Source organism: Tinamus guttatus, unplaced genomic scaffold, assembly GCF_059628265.1.
Source record: "Tinamus guttatus ecotype Peru unplaced genomic scaffold, ASM5962826v1 Tinamus_guttatus_pri_ptg000115l, whole genome shotgun sequence".
In the NCBI taxonomy this organism is placed as follows: Eukaryota; Metazoa; Chordata; class Aves; order Tinamiformes; family Tinamidae; genus Tinamus; species Tinamus guttatus.
The window spans coordinates 3,625,666-3,647,619 of NW_028288649.1; the positions used below are offsets into that span (position 1 = coordinate 3,625,666).

The 21,954-nt window shown below is 39.8% G+C and overlaps 1 protein-coding gene across 1 annotated transcript; it reads right to left on the reverse strand.

Moving 5' to 3' along the window:
- Positions 1-235: 235 nt before the first annotated feature.
- Positions 236-20,403, reverse strand: LOC104580408 (prostatic acid phosphatase-like). The gene is made up of 12 exons (XM_088521222.1): positions 20,290-20,403; positions 18,865-18,960; positions 15,397-15,483; positions 14,645-14,797; positions 13,174-13,272; positions 11,470-11,565; positions 8,903-9,035; positions 7,589-7,671; positions 6,752-6,858; positions 6,128-6,279; positions 977-1,046; positions 236-503 (listed from the first exon to the last, which is right to left on the reverse strand). The coding sequence occupies exons 1-12, from the start codon at positions 20,401-20,403 to the stop codon at positions 236-238; spliced, it is 1,458 nt and encodes a 485-aa protein (XP_088377348.1).
- Positions 20,404-21,954: the final 1,551 nt, after the last annotated feature.

The window sequence follows — 21,954 nt, forward strand, 5'->3', positions numbered from 1 at the left end:
GGATAAGGGTTAAAATACGAAGGAGCTGCAAGTTGTTCAACCTACCTGCTCAGTTTCTGCTCTTAGTGCTTGAACTCTTTCCAGGTTGCACTACAGCCAAGGGAACCTCCTGCGTGCCCAGGAGTCCCGGCACGGTGCTGGGCAGCGAGGCAGCGACGCTGGCTCAGGCCCTGCGCCCCAGGGCGCTGGGGGCATAGGCGGCGGCAGGGAGGGAGCGCGGCAGGGGCTGCTGCTCTTACTTGGCGCTGGCCACAGCGATGGCCCCTGGGAAGAGCAGCGGGTGCCTGGGCTTTGCCCGCCGGTGCCGCATCACCCACGCACGGTCCCTGCGCAGGAGCCGGGGGCCCTGCGTGACACGCAGCGGCTCAGCGGCCACGGGGGCCCGGGGGAGAACTTGGAGCCGAGAGACTGGCAAACTGGCTTTCTCTTTTTCTCTTTGCAGCTCAGATAGTCTCCTCACCTTCTTTTCAGCTTCCCTCCGTTTTATATCCTCCTTTCCCGTTCTATATTATTTCCCCCTCCAAATCAGAATACTTCTTTTAAACAACACTTCATGTAGTTTAAAATTACCAGCCCCTCAGAGAAAATAGTAGAGTTACCAGGACCTCAGATACAGCAGTTACAAAACACTGGCTATTGGTATGTTCTTCAAGCTGCTTTCTGGGATTGTGTGTGTGTGTGTTTTGCTTGTCTTTTCCCTACAAAGACACCTATGCTTAACGCTTTGGTAACGCTTTCTGTCAAGTTGCTTGCTTGACCTCAGTTTGCTATGATATTCTGCATGATCGGGCCCTGAAATTCGTATTTTCATCCTTACTGATTAAGAACATTGCTTCTGCCACTGGCTGATGGCCTTTGAGCAGATTGGTCAGCTGGCTTGTCCTGATTTCTTCTTTGTAAAAAAGAATAACAATAATTCATAATGAATTCCAGATGAAAATCCGAAACCATGCCTGGTTATTTTTTCAGCACTCACTTGGAACTTCTTTCTTCCTCCACTGTTACTTCCTCATCCTCCTTTCTGTTCTCTCCTGACGTAATGGTGACTATGCAGATGACGTAAGAGAGTCATTCATGCTTTATAAATGTGTAATACTTTGTCCTTTGCGAAGTAATGTAAGTTTATCCTCTTTGTCTAAAATTTTAGAGTATAAGTATGAAAGTATACCGTCTTTATAATACTTCAATATGCATCAAGAGTCAAGCAAGGATACCATTCTTTAGCAACCTGTGTAGTTTTTTAGATCAGTGGTTGTCAAGCTTCTGAGGTCTAGGAGTCCCTGTTGGCTCTAAGAATTAGGAATCTTCACTTCAGGCATAACTCAAGTTTTTCGTTAAGGTGGACAGCATTCTTCAGGAGATGACATGACATGATTGAAATGACACGAACAAATGCATTTTATAGAAAAAAATGCTATCATCTTTAAAGAAAGAATTGAGATTTCAACCCAACACCAAGCATATGATAAATTGTTGAAGATTCTGTGGCTTCATTCTTCCCCTTTGGAACAGAGATCTTTTTAATGGCAAAAATTACTGAAGAACAGGTAATACAATACTTTACATAAATCCCAATGCCTCCCCAAATCCCTCCATAATGGAGGAATGCCTCCCTTCATGTGTCATACCAGTTATAACAGGATGCTGTAAGTATCCTGTAGGTGATCTGTAAGTGCGTTGCCTGCATGTGCTGTCTTTGAAAGTCTCCTGCCTTATTGGTCTTGCATGTTCATTCTAATCTGGGATATGAGCAGACTTCCTTTTCTACGGTGCTTTCAGTGGCTATAAACTTACCACACCACAGCAACATTAGCCTTTTAAGGAAAAGTCGCTTCAAAATAAAAAATGAATGGCCATATAAATGGCCTTAAACAATTTAAATAATCTTTATGCTAATTTTTTTAAATGGGTATGTTATTATTTTTAAGGCAAGGAATTAGCTTAATATTAGAACTAGCTGGAATTGGAATTAGATCATATTGGAATTATATCGGAATATTGGAATTAGCTTAAATACGGTTGCCCATTTTTAGAGCCTCTATCTATTTTGGAGGCTGGCTGAAGCATAGCTAATTTGGCTTGGACGTGGACTGGATGCAAAAAAACCCCTTCCCTAATCTACACAAAGGTTGTTCTAGCTAAATGCCTGTGCGGGGAGACGACCTCCACCCTGTGAAAGGATGGGAGCCGTGGCAGTCGGAGCAGCTGGAGATGGAACTGCTGCCTGCGCTCACGGAGCAGCTGCTCACATGGGGGAAGAGCTCGGGTGCTGCCATTGACCACTTCTGTAATTCAGCACTTAAACTGGGTTGGATTAATTTGCAGTAGTTTTGTTCATTTTAGATTTGAACTTATGTCTGCCACATCCTGGATAAGTGCCTCAGGCTCAGAATAGAAAGAAGGAACTACTACTTAGGCAAGTCCTGTGGAACAAATCAAAATTATTCAATGACTTTGACCCATATTTGTGAAAAAATAACAAAAAATTATTCAATGACTTTGACCCATATTTGTGAAAAAATAACAAAAATAACATCAGATTTTTATTCTGAAACCTCAATTATTTATTTGTTTATTTATTGAATCACTCATCTTGGGAAATAACCCAAACCAAAAGGGAGGAGGAGAAATTACAAAATCATAGTCTGGCCAAACATGTGCCACGTTATCCAGGCAGCATCGAACTCCTGTTGTTGCTCATTTCCTATCCTGCTGACATTGTTTCTGCATAGGATGGGTAAAAGAGTGAGCATTGTAAAGTACCTGTCACTTAAAATACAACATTCATGACTGTTCAGATATAACATATACCTTTGCTGATATATGGCTTAACTGCCTATGCATTGTTAGTGAAAGAAAGGAGTTTTATTTTCATGTGATCCTGCCATTGAGATAAAATATTAAAAGCCCTTTGATTTTCTTTCCATTCTAACTGACTCCAAACCTGAACTGTTAATGCTTGCTTATTTCTTTTCTTAAAGAAAAAAATAAAATAGTTTTATGATTTCAAATCCACAAAAGATATGGGACAGACTTTTCAAATGGTGTCTGCTGGTGTAGTAGGAGAAAACCTGAAATGTTTTACTAATATTATCCATTTGTGTACATCCCCAGTATGTATTCACACAACAAGATCTGGGCGTGATGTTTCAGCCTTAACAACACTGATGTTTGTGCTTCCTTGGGGTGAGCTAGGTGAACACAAAGCAATCCTGTCTGTGCTCCTGAAGTGATAGTCTAAAGAAGAGTGTGTGATGGGAGTTCTGCTGAGCAGGGACAAGAGCAATACAATACATTGGAAACATATTTGAAATTATTGTTACTACAACAGAAATCATTCTCTCTGAGATGCGTTCACTGGGTCATGTATCAGGGAAGAAAATACTTTCTTCAGAATGACCTGCATAAAACAAGGCTGTTGGCAAAGCTCCTGCTGAAAAGACAGCTTACCTGGTATGAGAAAATAAAAAATAACTAAAAAAGCCTGATTCTTCAAACAAAGAAGTGTCCAGTCTTTCCAGGAGTTAGTTGCATCTGATATTTCTGATCCAGCCTTTGGAGTAACAACAGGAATTGTTTTGCAATAGAAATATTAGATAACATAAGCAGCAAAGGATTGCTCATATATCCTGTATGTTTTAACTAGCTTGTAATATTGCAGAGTTTTTTCTTTGTGGTGTCAATGGGATCTTCTTTTCTGTCAATGTCAAGAACAGCATTGACTGACAGACTTTTGTGAAGCACAGACTTTACTGTGTATGATCAGATCAGAGTTTATGTTCAAATTAACCAATAGTAGGTATTTGAAACAATATGTGAAGCCACATATGTTTTTTCTTTCAGAATTGACATGGAGCCTTGCTGTCTTTTTGGGAAGAGGTGGAATGCCTTACCCCTAAAGGCCTTGTCGAGTAAGCCAGTTGCCAGCAAGGTCTTTAGGATGGCCTGACTGGCTGACTGAGACCTTCTCTGAAGTCTGGAGCCACCATACATTTTGTCTGTAACTCTCACTTGCTTCGGTATGAAGGTGGGATATTTGTGTAAGTATGTGAAAGAAGTAAACAGATATTCACTAAGCAAACAGCTATTACTCTCATTTTTGTAGTTTCTGGGATCTGTTTGTGTAATTTTTTTTGTTATTTCTTGAATAAAATATAGTAGGAGGATAATGGAATGGCTCCTTCTGTGGAGATAAAACTGCCTCCCTCACCAATTCTGAAAGTTCTTATTCTTAAGAAATGGGCAATGTTCCCTCATGGGTATTTTCCATTTTTGCTATAACATAAGGCTACAACTCTTGAAAAAACTGTAACCAAAATAATGTTTTTGAACTAGTCCTGCCAAAGTTATGTTGAAATGAACAGATCTTGAAAAATTACTCTGATTTCCTGTTGCACTTGAGTTTCACCATTTGATAAAACAAGGATAGCATTCACAAAGGATAAGTCACCATGTGGTAGAGTTTTAGTCTGTTATACTGAGAAATGTCTTCTTCTGATAGAGATCAGGACGCTGTTGGTCATGCTGATGGAAGTTAATGAGAAAACAGGCTGCAGTCACATCTTGGTGTGGGAGGAATTGCTTCATAAAGTTGATCACCCCGAAGGTCTTGGAGAGAACACCTAAACGTAAGACAAATAGAAAGAACCATTCTTAGCACATGGCTTCATTCTCGGAGAGCATGGGAAATCTATTAATTTGACCCAAACAAGGGTACCTGAACAAGTGGGTAGGTCAGACTAGGATGAAAGAGTTGGCAAATTTGATCCCATTGAGGCTGAAGTAAGCAAATGCTGTTGAAATGGTGAGCAGAGCCACCATGAAACTGTCCTAAGCAGCCAAAAGAGTGCAGGAAAATTCTCCCTCTTCCTCCCAAGGATGCTGAGCTGTCATCCCTTCCTGTGTCCCACACTGTAGTCATCATTGTCCGGAGGAACTCGGCTCTGATTGATTTATACTGCACTCTTGCTGTTTTGTGTGATCTGTAGAAGTAAAACTTCCCTAATCCCATGCTTTTCCCTATACCAGGGCAATAATTAATGTCTGTGACCCTTCAATTAAGCATCTTGTAGAACAATTCTGCTTCAGAAAGGATGTCTTCAGGTAGAAAAGTTACGTAAGGTAAATATTTGAGATTACGTCCTTGATCTTATTCCAAAAAAATCATGTTTATGGGCTTCTAGTCATCCAATACTCTGATGCATGCATAATCATTCGAAGTATTGACACATGCACTAACAGGACAATCTTTGAGGCTGCTTTGGACAAAGCCAAAACCTGCTGAAATGGGCGGATGTTGCCGTTGTATTTATCAGGTAGGAATGTGGCCTGTAAGCTCTTCGCTTTTCTGTCTAGCTTGGCTGGAGATCCCTTCATCCTGTCCATACGCGCTCCCTCCCTTGGAAGTGGTCGTGTGTTTCCTTCCTACCCACGGGTTTAGCACCGTAGAGCCCAGCTGACAGCCAACTGCACTGTGCAGGCTCTGGGGTAGCGTGCCCACATTCACACCTTCCTTTTTGCACGCCATTCATGTGCACAGCAGAGAATCTAAAGTTTCTGCCTGCAGGAGGAGTTACGAGCTCCAAAGCTGGGGTCTGTTTCCTACAGTTACTGAGATAGAAGCATTCTCACCCAGCATAAGTAGGGAAAACTATCAAATTTTGAGGTGATGATATGGCATATATTTTTATTGAAGAGTCAGTTGTGGTATAATCTCTTACACAATCCATATGCTTTTTGTGCTCTCAGTATTATTAGTGAAAGCAGTCCTGAAGTGGTGCTGGACTCAGTGTAGGAGATCTGACTTCTATCTGACTTTGACTTTAGCAAAATTTGAGAATCAAAGCAATGTGTAGCCCTTCTCCCAAACCTGAAGGCTAAACAGTTGGGTCTTCATTAATAGCAAATTTTGATTATAAGGTTGAGATTTTTGTTTCTTTGTTTATTTGGTTAGTTACATGGTTTCCTGTCTGAAGGAGGAGATCGAATATCCTTCTATTTCTGATCACACTCTTCTGAAAAAGATTGTTACTTCAAATGATCCCTTGGCAGGAGAAGGTGTAATCCTGACTTTACTTTTGAGTACATATGCTCAAAGCATTTAACTTACCTTTTTTTTAAATCTTACTCCTACATTCTCTTGTCCAATGCTGTACGAGGACTGGTGAGACCAGCTCGGTAAATTTGTCTAGTGGACAGCGAAATTTGCAGCCAGGAAGGGTGAGCGGGTGAGGATCTCTCAAAGAATTATTCCGATAGTACATTTCTATGGTGTATTGCCTGATTCAAAATACACAAAGGTATTAAAAACACAGTTAGGCATGCAGAACCACCCAGAACACACTTCTGTGTTGCGGTTGTTGTACTTAGGCATGAGGGGTTCTTGCTGTTAATAATATCATGAGTACACTGAAAATGTAGATCTCTTACCTAAGCGATGGTCAGTACCAATTTGCATATAGTTCATCATCTTGGTAGCCAGTCATGGAGTAAAACAGATAAACAGATAAAACCTCTCATAACTGTACTGAAGCAATATATAAGGGATTTCAGGCTGTGGTGCTGTGATGCTGCTGCTTTCGGTAGGTACTAATTGACTCCAATATAATAATTAACATCGATCTATAATGTTTTTCTGTGTATCTGTGAACCTTGTGTATCCAGTTTAATTAGTTGGGGCATCAGTAAACTGTCTTTTAGAAAAAGTATGTGCTTTTTATGTTTTTCAATATGGATTTTTCCAGATACTTGCCCATTTTTTTCCTGGTAAAGTTCAAAAAAATGACAGGCACTGTAAGGAGGCAGTTTCCCGTTGAAGACATTGAGTGCCATCTGTAAGGCTGCAATAGTGGCTGCATGCTGTGAACACAAGAGACCCTTCCATTAAAGGCATACTGAAAATGACTTCCTATAGTTATTATTTAACATGTCCAGCGCTTTATTTGTGCACTTAACTTGGCATTAATTATTGTCCTGTGCTGCCTGAAATATTGACCAAATATTGTCCTTTTTGGATGTGCAAACTGAAACGGTGAATGTACGAAGCATATATATGTATAAGAATTTAAGAAGCCATAGGCACGTGCAGTTCTTTTCAGTGTCAGTAGGAGCTATGAAAACTTTTTTTAATAAAAGCCTGCGGTTTTGCATGTTAAGTAAACAGCATCCAGTATCACATCAGAAAACTCTTTAGCTGATATTCTGATACTGCTTCTGATAATCTAACTGCGATTTAGACATAGGAGCTTTTTCTTTTATCATCTGATAAAGACGCAGGATGCAGGAGGCTTGTTTCTAAATCATCCATGGGATACAAGTTCAATAAAACCTGAAGCTTGTTGTTTGAAATCTCTACTCAATCAAAACAGTATTACAGTGAAATAAGCCACAACTTCAGGTGAAAAATGGAATGCCGCATGTTTCAAAGTGGTATCTGTTCATTAAAGAAATGACAATAATCCACTGATATTTAAGATTAACCCAGACCAAATGTTTGTGGCTGTATTTCATGCAGGAAATGAAGCTCCGTGTCTTTCAGTGCATTTAATAATTGCAAAAAGGTAACATAAAAACAAGAGAAAGGACTCACCGCAGAATACATAAGCATCTTTTGCTGGTTTGCAGGCTTTCTAGCATCTATGATATGTTTTAGAATACTTTTTAGAAGAACACCTGAAAGAAAATTGGGGAGCAATGACAATGATTGAAAGATATGCTTGTGTTGATTAATTCTTGTATCATTTGTTACCATCTTAAAACAAAGTAATCTTTAAACCCACCAGATTTACTCAATTAATTTTATAGCTAATTTATGCATAGTGTTCTTGTAAGACCAATATTCTCTTTTATATGAAGAGTGGGCCTGATTTTGCTTCCCTGTAAGGTATCTTGGGATTCTCTAATAGTCTCAGGAGTGTTAAGCAGTGTCTCTACAGTTGCTTTGTGCCCTCAGGATAGTGCAAGAGAGTAATGAGTATTACCCTCTTTCTGGTGTAACTCCATTGATTTCTAGAGACACAGAAAGAAAAAAATTATTTGAACTAGGTGCCTTCATAAATCATTTGCTTTTCTATATTTTATTAAATCCAAATGTTGAAAATTTGTAAAACAAACTGTATGAATTAGATCAGTGTCAGTAATAACAGAAAGTTGGAATCTTCCACGAAGAATCCTAAAATGAGAACTGCACTGCTAGTGAAATCAAGCACACTTGCTGTCTTCAATTACTGGCAGCTTTTTTAACATCGATTAATAGCAATTAGATCGAGGTTTGAACTTTGCACTTAGTTTTGTATGTCTGGGAGCTCCAAAAAAAGCAAACAAATTAATCAGGGTTTATTTGCAATTTGTCCTTGTAGCTTACAGAACCTGACTGAACACAGCCATACAAACCAAGATTAGGCCAAAAGGCAGTGCATGAGAGAAAGATGAATAAGTCATTAAAAAATTATAAACTACTTTTATTAATCCCTGAATCTCAGCTACTATCTGCTGAGCAGAATAAATCTTAGGAATAGCTTTAATACTCTCATTTTAGTACTGCATCAATGGAATATGAAACTCTTAAGCAACAATGTTACCATGCTACAGTTTATTACAGTAAATATTTTGTAAGTTAAACATGGTTTACATGTGGCTTACATTAAGTTCAGACTTCACTTCTGGATGTCTTGCACAGTGTAATTAAATGATACCTTCTTATAATGTTAAATTAGGACACTCATGAGTCATCACCATCTTTCTTCCCACCAATCAAAATCTTTCAGTGCTGATCATCAATATCCATGTCATGACATCTTTCATAATTCTACTATGGAATTAGTGGCAATGTTCATTATGCATCCTTGATTTTTCTATTGCCCATTGTAGTCTTGATTTCAAATAGTGTAAGAATTCTGCTTACCTCCCTGTAACCGTGATTTTTGTATTTGTTTGTGAAACCCAAATTCCGCCTGTAATAAAAATTCTGAGAGCTTTATCAGCTTGGTCCTGACACCGTGAGTAGCCCACACGGGTAAAGTGTAATTGTGAATATCCTACAGTGAAGAAAGAAAATATGGTGATTTTCTTACTGATTCCTTCTGCTGGCTGTTGTTTATTCTGGCATGTATTGCTTTTCAGAACAAATTCCGATTTTTTCACTCAAATAAAAGTTTCTCTTCATTTTATAATAAAATAATGACAGTATTTTTCATTGCACATTTTATGTGTAATTCTTACATTGCTTAAAACGAATTTGAAGGGTAGTGTTCAACAGTAAATACAATACTAAAAGCTATTATGCAAAAAGGTGACTGGCAATTGTTGATTAAGTTGTCAGTTGCAAATGTCTTCTGACTCTTTCTGTTTCAGACATCTACTGGACTATATCCTGAAATCTTTACTTAAATAAGTCCTATGTAAGCATCAGGATTTTAAGGGTCAGCAGCATTGAGATAAGAGGAAGGTAAGATCCATGGATCAAGCAGGGATATGTGTAGCTACAATTTCAATGTACTGGAGTAAAAGCATGGGGGTTAGATGTATAGATGGAATTCGTATCTACTTATGCCGGTTCTATGAGCTTCTGACTCAATCTTCAAACAGAGGGGGAATGGATTTGTTTTTCTTTAGGGAAGTAGCCTGGGATATGTTAATGGTCACAACTATGCAAAGGAAAGAAAGACATGCTGGACACTGCTTGTTTGCACTCCACTGAATTCCTGTTGAAACAAAATCCTCATCTTTCCTCTAGTTCAGTGTAGCCTGTTTGAATGGTTGAGTTTGGCCACTGGACTGAGCTCAAGTGAGAGCATTTCATAACAATGAGTGCTAAAGAAAAGGCCAGCCAGTCACTGCCAGGGTTTGTTTGAATAAGTGAAACAATAGAACATGTCAGGTTAAATCAGCTCAGGTCACAATGCATTGCTTTTTCTTTTAACAAAATTCTCCAAGTTATCTGAAAGTCAGATGGCATTTAGCCAATAATAACTAATGCAGGGAGATGAACCCTCTGTAGTTTCGTGTCTGAAAAAAATACATAGGAAGGTGCTTCTTATATGCTTGTAAGGGTAAGAGTGGTGGTAGTTTTTTGCTTTTTTATTTTTTTTAATGGCAAGTGTCCTAACTTACACCTCCAGAGTCTCCCCTGAGTAGTATGAATGACCAAGACTCATCAAATCTAATACTAGAGGAAACAAGCCAACTAATTATTTTTGTCTTCTGGCATTTAGATAGCTCCCTGATGGCAGCTGACAATTTTTTACACTTCTGTAATGAGAGGGATTTTTCTCTAAGTATGGCATAACACTTGCAGTAAAATCTTGTAGCCTTGAGCAGTTCTGCATTTGGACAATATGGAAAGGTGACCTCACTGAATTGGCAGTGAGGTGCCCCAACATGATGATGTTTCATTTAACTTAAGATCTCGGCTAACATGCTGTTCAGAATGGGAGTGCCCAAAGTTGGGCCTTTGCAGAAACTACAGGACACAAGGAAAGTTTTTAGTATCATACCCAAGTACTACATGCGGCTTGTGAAATCCCCCTGAAAACTGCCTCTATTTTTTTAGGGGATTTATTGTCAATATTTTGTCGACAATGAGTTTATAAGTAAGTGTATTGTCAAGTGCTTGTAGGAAGCGCTGCCTGCAACAATACAAAAAGCATCTTTAAAATGAGACCCTGCAATTTTGGCTTGCTTCAGTGGAGGTAAGTACAGACTTAGAGCTGAAGTGGGTCTTGTTGATAAATTAAGGACATTTAGGATATTTATGTATTCAAGTCAGTTACAAGACTTTTCATCAAGGAATGAGTAAGACTTCTGATAACCTAATTCAGCACTGTAGGACACAGAGCATGAAAGATAAGCATCAAAGTACCTCCTTGTAGTAAAATCCATGTTTCTCTGTGATATGCCCTGTCTTTGTGCTTAGAATAGCCTCTCAATCCTGTGCAAACTTTTATGTCATTCCAAAGGCTTCTTAATTCCTGAAAATCCTGTGTCCTACACCCAAATGCAAATAATGACTTTTCGTGCTTATGCAACTTGAGCATAAAGTTTTTGCGGAAGGATGTTTATGTTTCTTTGCCAACAACATATTTTACTTCTCTGTACCTCTGTGCTGGGTTTTGGAAGAGTAACAAGGCAAGTTTGCCCAGCTTGCTTTTGGCTAAGTTTCAGTATGCACTCACTGACAGGACACTGGATTTAGTAGGCCATGGTCTGACCTTCTTGTAGTGATGGACAGCCCACAGCAGGCTCACAAAGTCACAGTGTGTGTACGGGATTTTCAGGTGCAAGTTTGATGGTGACTGAGAATTTGTGGAGAAGAAACTCAAAACTGTCTGTGGTTCCACACCCAGCAAAAAAAAGAATCACAGACTTACCTGCTTTCAGTGTCCTATAAACCATGTAAATAAGAGATAGAACTGATTTGGAGAAAGTGTAAGTATCTCTATTAGCCTCAGGAATTTTCTTTATGCTATTTACCTCATATTGTAAAGTGTCAGAGAGCTTCTGAATTCTTTCAGTGTTCAGCTTCTTCAGTGGATATCCAGCATGAGTGGCTAAAAACTTGAGAAATGGCTGGAAGACAAAAAGAAGTTGTAGTGGGACACAGGGCCTGCGGCACTCCTTCACCCTGCATTTTTTTAGGAAAAAAAAAGGTTGTATTTTTGTTCCTAACCAATGATCTTTTGCCTAGTGGTATTCACAGGCGGCCAGTCAGTTCCTGTACAAGTGAATCCTCTTGCTTCTCTCTTATGCCCTGCTCTCATAATAATCTGGCAGATGCCAAATGAATGCTTGTACAAAACTTCTTAAAGAGCTTGTGAAAACTGCCTTTATCCTGGTTTCTAGTCCTAGCTGCCATCCTGCCTCTTCAGCTAGGAAGGTCCATGCCCTCATTCCTGCTCATGCCGCCAACCATTTCGCACTCCAGCCATTTTGTACATGTTTCTCATTGGCCTGTCCCTTCCCACACCAGCCACATTGACCGTCTTCCTGCATCTGGCCTGTTCTTGAGTTTCCAAGTTCATAGCTTCATCACTTGTGATGGATTCAGTCCCAGAGAACATCATAAATTTAGTAATCTAGATTCCCAATATCAGTTAACCCTGCAGGGGGAAGTCGTGATATTGGACAGATTGCTTCCGTCAAGAAGGCTGAAAGATGCTGTTTTACACCTGATATGTTCCACTAGCTTTTCCTTCTATAGAGATCAAGGTTTTGTCTAATTTTGCAAAGAAAATATGGCCTATTCTGTGTAAAGAAGGATGGTGATCTGAATTCAGATTCAAAGTACAGAGGAACTGTGGTGGGAATATTCAAGATGGAGTAGAGGGGATCTAGATATATGAGGAAGTCTGGCAGAAAGCCAAAAAGTGCTTAAAAGGACACTGCAAAGTGTTAAAAGGACAGTGCTACGCATGATCAGTCTGATGTTGGTACTGAACGAAAGAGAGGAACTACATAAATTGGGTAAAACCAAGAATTGTGATTAGCATAATACCCAGATGTAGAGCCAGTGATAGATAGAAGAGATCAGAGATCAGTATCAGATGGTAGAAGACAGGTGAGTTTTGTAGTGCTATCTGAATAAACCTGCGAAGAAAAAGAAAATAGCAGTAGTTTACACAAGTGGTTACATAGTCACAGCAAGGGGTTTGTGGTGGAGAGATAGTGTGGAGGGAAGGAGGAAACGTGAGCATCTGAGTGAAGACTTTGGGTATGAAACATGCCAAGTATTTGAAGAATGCTTGGAGACAGTGAGAGAGAAGGTAGGCAACTGAGCCACGAGATTTTTGTGGCAGAAGAGGAATCTGAACTAGCATAGAGTAATGCAGAGAGATGTGTCGGAGAAGGAGGTGCTAACATAAAACTAAAGAGAAGGGTTGGACACTGATTTGGGTTGTGTCTGCTCTTCCAGAAGGTCGACGGAGTACTTTTTACAATGGAGTCAATAATTTATCTTTTCTGTGACTGCAATTTTCAACTGATAGGGATAGCCCAGGCCAGCTGGCTCTATAATACTGTAGTTGGTTTTCTTTTTTGGTATGTTGCCTACATCCACTATGAAGATCAGAATTTTAGAAGGACAATACTGACTGCCATTCTGGGGATCTATCTATTGAATGATGTTAACAAGAGTGGTACATTTTAGATATAAGATTTCCAAAATTGAAAATACTTTACCCTGTAGTGCTTGAGCTGCCTTTGGAAATCTCTTGTTGCAAAGGTTTCTCTCAGAAGTTCGTTGTATTTTGGGCAATGTGAGAAAGGTAAGTACAGCAACTGAAATGAAAATGGCAAAACATTAGTTAGGCAACATACTTCCTGTTCTGCAATTTACTGCGTCCTTGCAGGTTTGTAGTTCTGATTGGCTGCACTCATTAGGACAAGCTGAAAAATAACATGGGGGTGTCATCTTCAAGGATATTCACCTTCAGGACCGTACGAATCATACTTATGACGAGCTACAAAGTAATTTTTAAATGCTCAGAGGGGTAATAGCTGTAGTAGTTCAAAGGATTTGTTCATTCACACAAGATGAAATTCACCCCTGGAGAGAAGACTAGTACAAGCCCTCATGTACTGCTTTGTACTTGGCTTCTTCAGGAATGATTTCACTATTTGTATTCAGTCTTTCTTTTAACATACTGTCAACTTTTTGCAACAAATTACCATGCAACAGCTCGACTGCAATAGGAGATTTTGTGCATACTCAGCTATAGTAAATGGACTTAACCATGGCTCTAATTAGCTCAGCTGCATCATAGAAACTTGTTAAGTTTCTGTAACGCAATTTTTGTCTTCCATTCGAGACATTTGAAAACCTTACTTCAGGTAAGATTTTCCATAGGTTAAAGGTTATATAGGTGGAATGATTTAAGAATTTGTAAATTCTTTTCTGTGACATGAACTAAGTTTATTCTTGTTAGAACCTTTTTGCATTAAATTTTGAATATATGTTTAAACAAAAATTGAAACAGATATTTTCTTAATGCTTTTTGTTCCTTTTCCACTAATAAAGCTCTATCTATATAGCCCTGCAGTTAAAAGAACAGCTTTAAAAAGAACCTGAGAATCCAGGAAGGACAGTTAGCTACAAAGACTTCACAGCAGTTCCTCTTTTTTTTTTTTTTTTTTTAAGAAACGTAATCCATCTATTTGAGAAGACAGGTAGCTATTCCTGAATTCTAACCATATTCACGAACCGGCATGACTTTACCAATATTTGATGAAGACTTGCTTTGGTTGAAAAGATACCTGAAAAGTACCTTTTCACATCTCCTCTGGATGTGAAGAATGTACAGTAACTGCTTGCTGAATTTGTTAGTGCTGTTGCTACCAGCTAGCTCTTCTTGACTGTTTGCTTGGGTACCACCACCTGTGACACTGTCTGAAGCAACTCCTGACAACACCAGACTGTGAATGCACAGGAAGACATGTATCTCCATATTCTCCTTCATGCTCTCACCACTCCCAGATGAGAACTATTATTCCATTACTTCTACTCAGCATATTAGTTTTTTTTTTTTTACCTAATACTTGTAACTTAATGCACTTTTCATCACCTTTATTCTGCTCCTTCATCTCATATCTCATATCCTAGATATTTTGCTAATGACTAAGAAAAAAGGAAATGCTCCTATTTTGTACTTACATTATCCTGCGACAGTGGCACCGTGTGAACTGGAACTGGCTGCCAAAGGATTCTGGGGTTCCAGATCTGGCTCTGTGTCACAGGGTACAGCCCAGCAAGACATGCCTGAGCACTCGTAAGTGTTTGATCGCAGTCAGTGCTTTGAACGTAAATCTGAAGCAAGAAAAGAAAGTAAATTATTTATGGTTGTAAGTGGCAGAGTATCATTCCTGTTAGTTTTTTGTCTTGGTGGGAAAGAAAAGGACAGCTACTATGCTGGGAGAGATGGCATTAAAATGGAGTAAAGAAGGTGAGATGGTAAAGACGGGCACTGAGATGGAAAGAGAGTTTTCCCTAGGGGAGTTTTTCTAGGAATACAAACTTGGTGTGCAAGGGAGTTGCACCACAGTTGCAGTTCCTTTGGAGGTCCTATTGAAAAACATCAGACTGACTCCCTTTCACCTCCACTTTCTTTGGGACAAGCAAGGCTGCATCCACTCTGGAGATGGGTATGTAAGACATATCCAAGATAGATACTCTGCCCTACAACAGTGAGGGAGCTGAACTTGATATACAGCCCCCTGTGCTTGCTTTTCGATTAAACCATCAGCCTGAGTAAAAGCGGAGCAGCAGCTTCAGGGATACTTTGAAGCCACCTTGAGTTCAATAGGTATGGGGTGAACTCAGAGTGTACCACGTTCAGACTCTCATGCATCCAGAAAGTCCCACTCAGATGCATGAAAATCGTCTTCCCTTCTAGATTCAATACTTGCCTCAAACTGTTTGTATGCAATACTCAGGAAATTCAAGTATCTTCTCCGTATATACTGGCCCAGCTCGTACTGTTTCTGTATGCCGAGCTGTGGAAATAATGGAATAGTGTAAGGAGCTCCTGATGGGTCCTATGTATCTAGTCCTACAACCAGAAAATGAGTTAATTTCTATATTATTTTGTTAAAGACCTTAAAATATTTCCTTTTTAAAGTGAAGAAGGAAAGCAGGCAAGAAGAAAATGCAGTAAAGTGGTGGTGCTTACAGTACTGCAACTTCTGCTCTAGTATTTTCCAGCTTTCACTGTGAAACATGAACACTGTGCGAACATACTCTCACTAATACTTTTACCCGCTGGAGAAAAAGGAGAGAAAGGACATTCAAATTCAGACTACCTTGAATGCAGACTGAGATCATTACTGGTGTTTGAAATTCACATTTTAATGAACAAGCAGCCACAGCCTCCTCCCCTTGCAGGTAGATGGAACTTCCTGTAAATGGGGTTAATAAGGAAGTAACGTATCTGCTGTGATGCTGGGACATTCATCATTGGCAAAGGACTGAATGTTTCACCTCAGAGTGCCTGAGTACTTGTTGAACGAATTCTGGGGAAGTTAAAAATGTTTTTCACTTGATGAGTAAAGTGTGGAAGTTAAAAAGAGTTTATCAAGCTGGAGGGTAATATTGGTATTAATGTAAATGAACATAAATTAATCACGGGCACATTTGGACTGGAAATCGGAAGGACCATCATGGGTGAAACTGAGGATCAAACATCCAGTAAAAATAGTGGGAGCAAAAATCCCTGACTAGTTTGAGGACAGAGCTTGTTAAATGTATGAACCCAGATTATGTGGTGGTGTTTTCTGCCACAGCAGGAGATTAGATGGTTCCTGGGAAGGTCCTATCTCCTCCTACATTTTAAGAAGTGTTTTATTAGAATTTGCTTATTAATCTGTCAAATATTGTTGGCACTTTGTCACAAATCTTATCTGGAGATACAGTGCCAGCAGGGCTCAGAAGGCCGTGAGGACAGCATGGGACATGCTTACCTTGCAGGTGCAGTTTTGCTTTTGCTCTGTGCAGGTGCTTTTCCAAGCTAACAAGCCTGCCTGAGGAGCAGGGTGACTTAAAGCAGCCCTGTCCCAACGAGACCATCTGGTTTCTGCTTTGTTGCTGGCTCACAGCTAATGAGCTGGGAGAGCAGACAGCAACCACCTGGCCATGAAGACCTGCCCAGGGTATGGCTTCCCTGGAATATCACCAAGCAATTCCTTATGAAGGCTACAACTTCAACTTGAGCAAGATCTTGTTTTTCAAGAAGACACAGCATCTTGAAGAGAGGACTTTGAGTGACAGGAAGTCCTTATTGCCTTCAGGTGTTTTGTGCCAGCTGGTTAATCATCTTCAGTCTGTAACATTTGCTTCCTAGTTCTTGTCTGAATGCCCCCCAGCTTTTAGGCACTAGATCTTATTACGCTTTTGGTATGACACATTATCTACCATCACAAATCATATCCCCAAAAGATAGTAACTGACAAACGGAATCAATTCACTTAATCTGTGCTAAAATAAATAGATGCTATTTCTCTACTCTCACAGCAAAATGGGTTTTCTAGCCTCAAGTGATTTTTGTAGCTCTTTACTGAATATTTTCCAACTTATCAGTGTTGTTTTCTAAATATATGAGATTGCATGCACTGTCCTTGTAACGGTCTCAGTAATTATATATGTTGTGATCTTATTATTTGTACCTGGTGTTTCCTGGCCTAAATTTAGTTCTGCTCATGTAATTGTTGCTTGCAGTGGGATCTCAAACACCGTTATTATGCATTGTTTCACAAGGTCCTTTCTCAAGTCGTAGGAGTATAGGATAAATCAAATTAAAAATGACCGCAGGAGGTCTCTAATCCAGCCTCCTGCCAAAAGCAGAGTCAGACTGGGTTACTCAGAACTTTATCCAGAGTTACTACTTTCCAAACACAGCCCCCATCTATAAGTATCATCACATCTTTTAGTTGCTGGAGATGTGTGTCCAGAGTTTCCTAAGGCATACACTTGGCCTAGGCTTCTGCCCTAACTTGCTATGTATATTATTAAGTACCGGTGCCTGGATCTTCAGGCCTTCCAAGGCCATCTGGTCTGGGGCAAGCCAGCGTGTAGCACTGCACTCTTGCTCATGCCTGTGTGTAATGACTGACTCATAGGTGAGTTAAGGCAAAGGAAGTTGCTCCCAGTCACCTTTCAGACATTCACTGTGTCTTCCTACCTGATAATGAACTTTGCTGCACGGCTGCTACTCCTCTGGTTGTTTGAGGGAGGTGGCGAGAGTGAAAACAGGCCTGACCTTGTATCAGAGATCAGGGTGGCCTCCTCGGCATGGAGTGGAGGAGGATGCCCTGGGCAGCTTGTCCTATCCTCATTACAGTGAAGAGGTGGCAAATGATTAGTTCTCCCAGGAGAAATACATGTGCTAGACCAGCCAGCACAACGTGTGTGACCTCACTTATCTCTCTCTATAGGACAAACATGCTCCTCATGGCCTGTCCTGGGCAGGCAGCAGAGCCACGTGTCTGGCAACTCCAGACTTGTAGCACATCTAAACTACTTCAGTGAGGCTGCCTGACCCTGAAAGTCCGGATAAATGACTGATATTTTCTTCTAGCCACACAACATATCCAGATGCGGAAAAGGAAGGAGACTCGGATACAGTGGGTTGTGCCTTTGAGAGTGAAGTAGAGGTAGGGTTAAAATCCCTTAGGTGCCTCATATTTCCTTGGTAGTAGCAGAGCTCAGCCTCTGCTACATTCACAAGAGGAGGCAGTTAATACAATTAGTTAATACAATACAAAAACAGACCGGGTTTCAGTTAGCCCCCAAATTAACTCAAGAAAGACTGTTTTTGCAGTTGGAGGCTTTAGTTGTCATCTTGTTGTTAGTCACTACCTTCAGCTGATACCCAGGTCTGCCCTGCTTCCACCAACACCTACACCAAGACAGCTGACTTCTAAACCAGCTCTCCCGAACTTGGTTTTGGAGGAGCTTCTGCTGGCAAGATTGATCTCAGCTCTGAAGTTCATGCCCTGGAAAGTGTTTCTAGTGTTTCTGGTTAGCAGAGATCCGCAGTGGTCTGTGAGCACTTCCAGTGCTTCATGCTGCTGATGGCTAAAGCTAAGTGCTTGGTTGAACTGTGCTGCTCCTTGGTGCCTGGCCCTTCCCAAAAGACAGCAACCTGCAGTCAAACAGCTCAGTGTAGGCTGCTCTTGGACTTGAAGCACTCATTTAAAGCAAGTGATTCTCACAGCTGTAACTTCCTAGCAACTTCTTTGGCCTATGAGAGAGCCATAGGTGGTGATCATAATACAGGCTTTTCCAAACTAAAAACTAAAATGAAGTTCCAACAAATGAATACCGACAGGCATCAGCATGTTAGAGTATTTAAGTATATTAACCCAGGTAAGCAAGCAAACCTTGGTAAGTTGTCCATATCCCTGCTGCCTTGCAACTTCTTTATGCTTGTCATTTGGAAAAAACTCCTGCGGGGTATCATAACCGTGGCGAAATACCTGATAAACAAACAAACAAAAAAAGATGGAATTGCTTTCGTGTTACTGTGCTTTCTACACAGTAACTGTGCTTTATACGGTGGTCAGAATCAGTGTGGTCCCAGAGAAAATGTATCAACAGTGAGTACTGTGTCTGACAGGTGAAAAATATATTCATGACATTCTTGGGTCTCTATAGCTACAATACCTATTTGACTGATTTATTTAGATAATTGTAACAGCTTTTTTTTCTCTGCATTTGAAAGCAGTTAGTTCACAGAAACTTTTTCAAGTTATATAAACTACATGACATTTTGTAGATTTTAGAGAGGTCAGAAAACTTTGAGAGGTATAGACCACAAAATTAATTAGACAGAAAGCCAATAGAAAAGCATACTTTTTTTTTTTTAAAGAAATATTGCAATGTCAATAGTTTGTTAGGAGTAAGTAGGAATCCAGAAGGAAGAAAATCAAACTATTGCTTTAAATACAATTCCTGTGGCTGACTGTTGCTAATCATTCTTTCTTGGCAGAAACTACCCTTAAAAAGCCTTGTGTTGGCAGGCACCAGAGATGCTGGAAGTGTCAAATATGTAATATGGGCTTGACTGTTATTATGAAAACATTGAACCCACCCTGAAATTTCATTTTAGGCAAAAGATACATGTATGAAGGTAAATCTAGATTTTTCATTTATTCAATAAATCTCACATGGTCCAGCATAATTCCTGTAGGTGTATGTCTTACAGTTTTAAAATTTTACCAACAGCTTTTATCCCAAAATAGAGAGATAAATACAGTTAAGAACTGCATCACAAAAACATACATGTGATTTATATGTATATGCAATACTTAGAGCAGACCAAATTCAGGCCTCCTATGATCACGGATACGTTATAATCATTGCAAATAGCATTAGCTTACAGCATTATTTTCATGTTATTTATTCAAAGCAATATACACTACTTTGTTTTTTATATAACAACAACTGGATTGCTTTTTTACTCACTGTTTTTTTTCCATGACACAGAAAAAATTTGCAGATGGTTACAGTCAGTTATGGAATCCTGTTTTACAAGTTAAGAAGAATCCTGTTGGATTCTGTTCTTACTGCTGTAAATAAAAAGGCAGTCTTTATCAATCCAGAAAGCCACTTTCCTCTAGAGCTACAAAAAGGAGGCAAAATCACAAAATCTTATTTAAAATTTGGGACTCTTCTCGTAGAATACAACAGTGGATTTTGAATATTCAGCAAACATCTCAATATTCACAATGTCCCCCCTTGTGGGCTACAAACAATAAGTAATAAATTTTGAAGAGATACCATTTGTCCGTGAACTGTCTACTTACTAATGACACAAACTTCAGTTTTCTTTTTGCAGTGGTTTCATGAAGAAAAACGCAGAACAGGCAGAACATGAAACATAGACTCCAAATGCCACACACCAGCTGTCGCGCTCGCATCCTGCTGGTAGCTCTCACCTGTTTTGCCCACCAAAATTTGTGTCTGGATGTGGTGATAGAGCAGGTAAGTGGCTAAGAGGGGAGGAGTTGGCCATGCTCAGTCGAAAAGTGGGCTGTGATCTCTTCTCCTCCTCCTTTTTTTCCCCTCTTGGAGTAAAGCCATGTAGGTGTTCTCTGGAAATTCAGGAGCTGAACAGTTTGTTTTGCACCTGTGCTCTGTTTCGGTGCCCACAAGAGGTGGAATCTGTGAGCCCTCTAATTCCTGCCCCAGGCGCTTGCAGGGCAGCTGAACATGCAGGGTTGGAGGTTGTCTGCTGGTGTTTGAGCAAGGGTTTCATCAGTCAGCCTTCTTGCAAGTGGGAGCACTGCAAACATGCCCTGTGTGCCTGTATGCAGATATATCACCTCATTCATAATGCTGACACAGTTTTCTTTGAATATTTTTTAAAAAGTGAGAAGGAGCCCTGCTGACAGTTGTTCTTCTGTAAAGGATCTCTGATGCGTTTCCTAGACTTGGCTCTGGTCTTTAGAAGGGATAGGCAGCACCAGGTTTTGTTGCATGGGAACAGCGATAATCCTAAACTCACTGCAAAAAAATGGATATATTCTGTGAACTTTTCAACCCAGCCCTAGATTGAGTATATCTCTAGCAATGAAGCATTATTGTCAAGATCTATGCCCTAAAATTCCATACATTTAAGTAAATTTTTGATTTTCATATTTCTTTTGCAGCCAACAGTGTCATGGTTATTACATATAGAAATCAAGAAGTGTTTATGTCATTTCTCCTGCATATATTTAATGAGGGAAAAAAAAACTGAGATACAATTTTACAGAGACAACAATAATTTCTTAGTGATGAAAAGTTCTCTGTATGCAGTAGTTCTAAAGAAATTTCTGAAAAAAAAATCATTTCACTTCCCCAAAAGACTATATAGCCTCAAGCTAGTTAAAAGGACAAATAAGAAATATTTCCCTTGTAATTATTAGTCATGGACTTGCCTAGGAGGATCAGTTCTCTTACCTGAAGTAGGTATGCTACATCTTTCATATCCACTGGAGCTAAAAGGATCCCTCTATGACACATTCAGAAGTCAGACTTTCTTGGAACAAGTGGATTCGTCTCTCATTTCTTCTTTTATGCCTCTAACCCACTCATTCAGAAATGGAGGAACATGAGGAGCTGCCTACCTTGTTTGAGAAAAAGAATTCTTTAAAATATATATACATATATATATATATATTTATAAAGACCTGGGGAAGATTTGGGCTAACTGATTAAAGCTATGCACACTCTGTAAAGTTTGCAGGCTCCACTGGCTGTCATACTTCACAGATCTCTTTGAGGAACACATGTGTTCTGCTCTTCCTAGAGGACATGACATCAGACACCCCTCCTTAGAAACCTTGCCTTTCTTAGAAGGGTTTCTTAGTAGACCAGCTGATATCACTGAGAAAAAATAGGTACATTTTTTAGGACCACAAGGATTCCATACAGGCTTTTCAGATAGTACATAAGCCTAGCAAGAACGATAGACACACATCGTGAAC

Excerpts from the sequence above, each read along its gene's own strand:
- LOC104580408 (XM_088521222.1), bottom strand. The coding sequence starts at position 20,403 with ATGCGAGCGCGACAGCTGGTGTGTGGCATTTGGAGTCTATGTTTCATG. Across the intron at positions 13,273-14,644 it reads TGCCACTGTCGCAGGATAAT|TTGCTGTACTTACCTTTCTC; the intron begins GTAAGTACAAAA and ends TTTTCATTTCAG. Across the intron at positions 6,859-7,588 it reads AGATGCTTATGTATTCTGCG|CATGCAGCCACTATTGCAGC; the intron begins GTGAGTCCTTTC and ends TTGTGTTCACAG.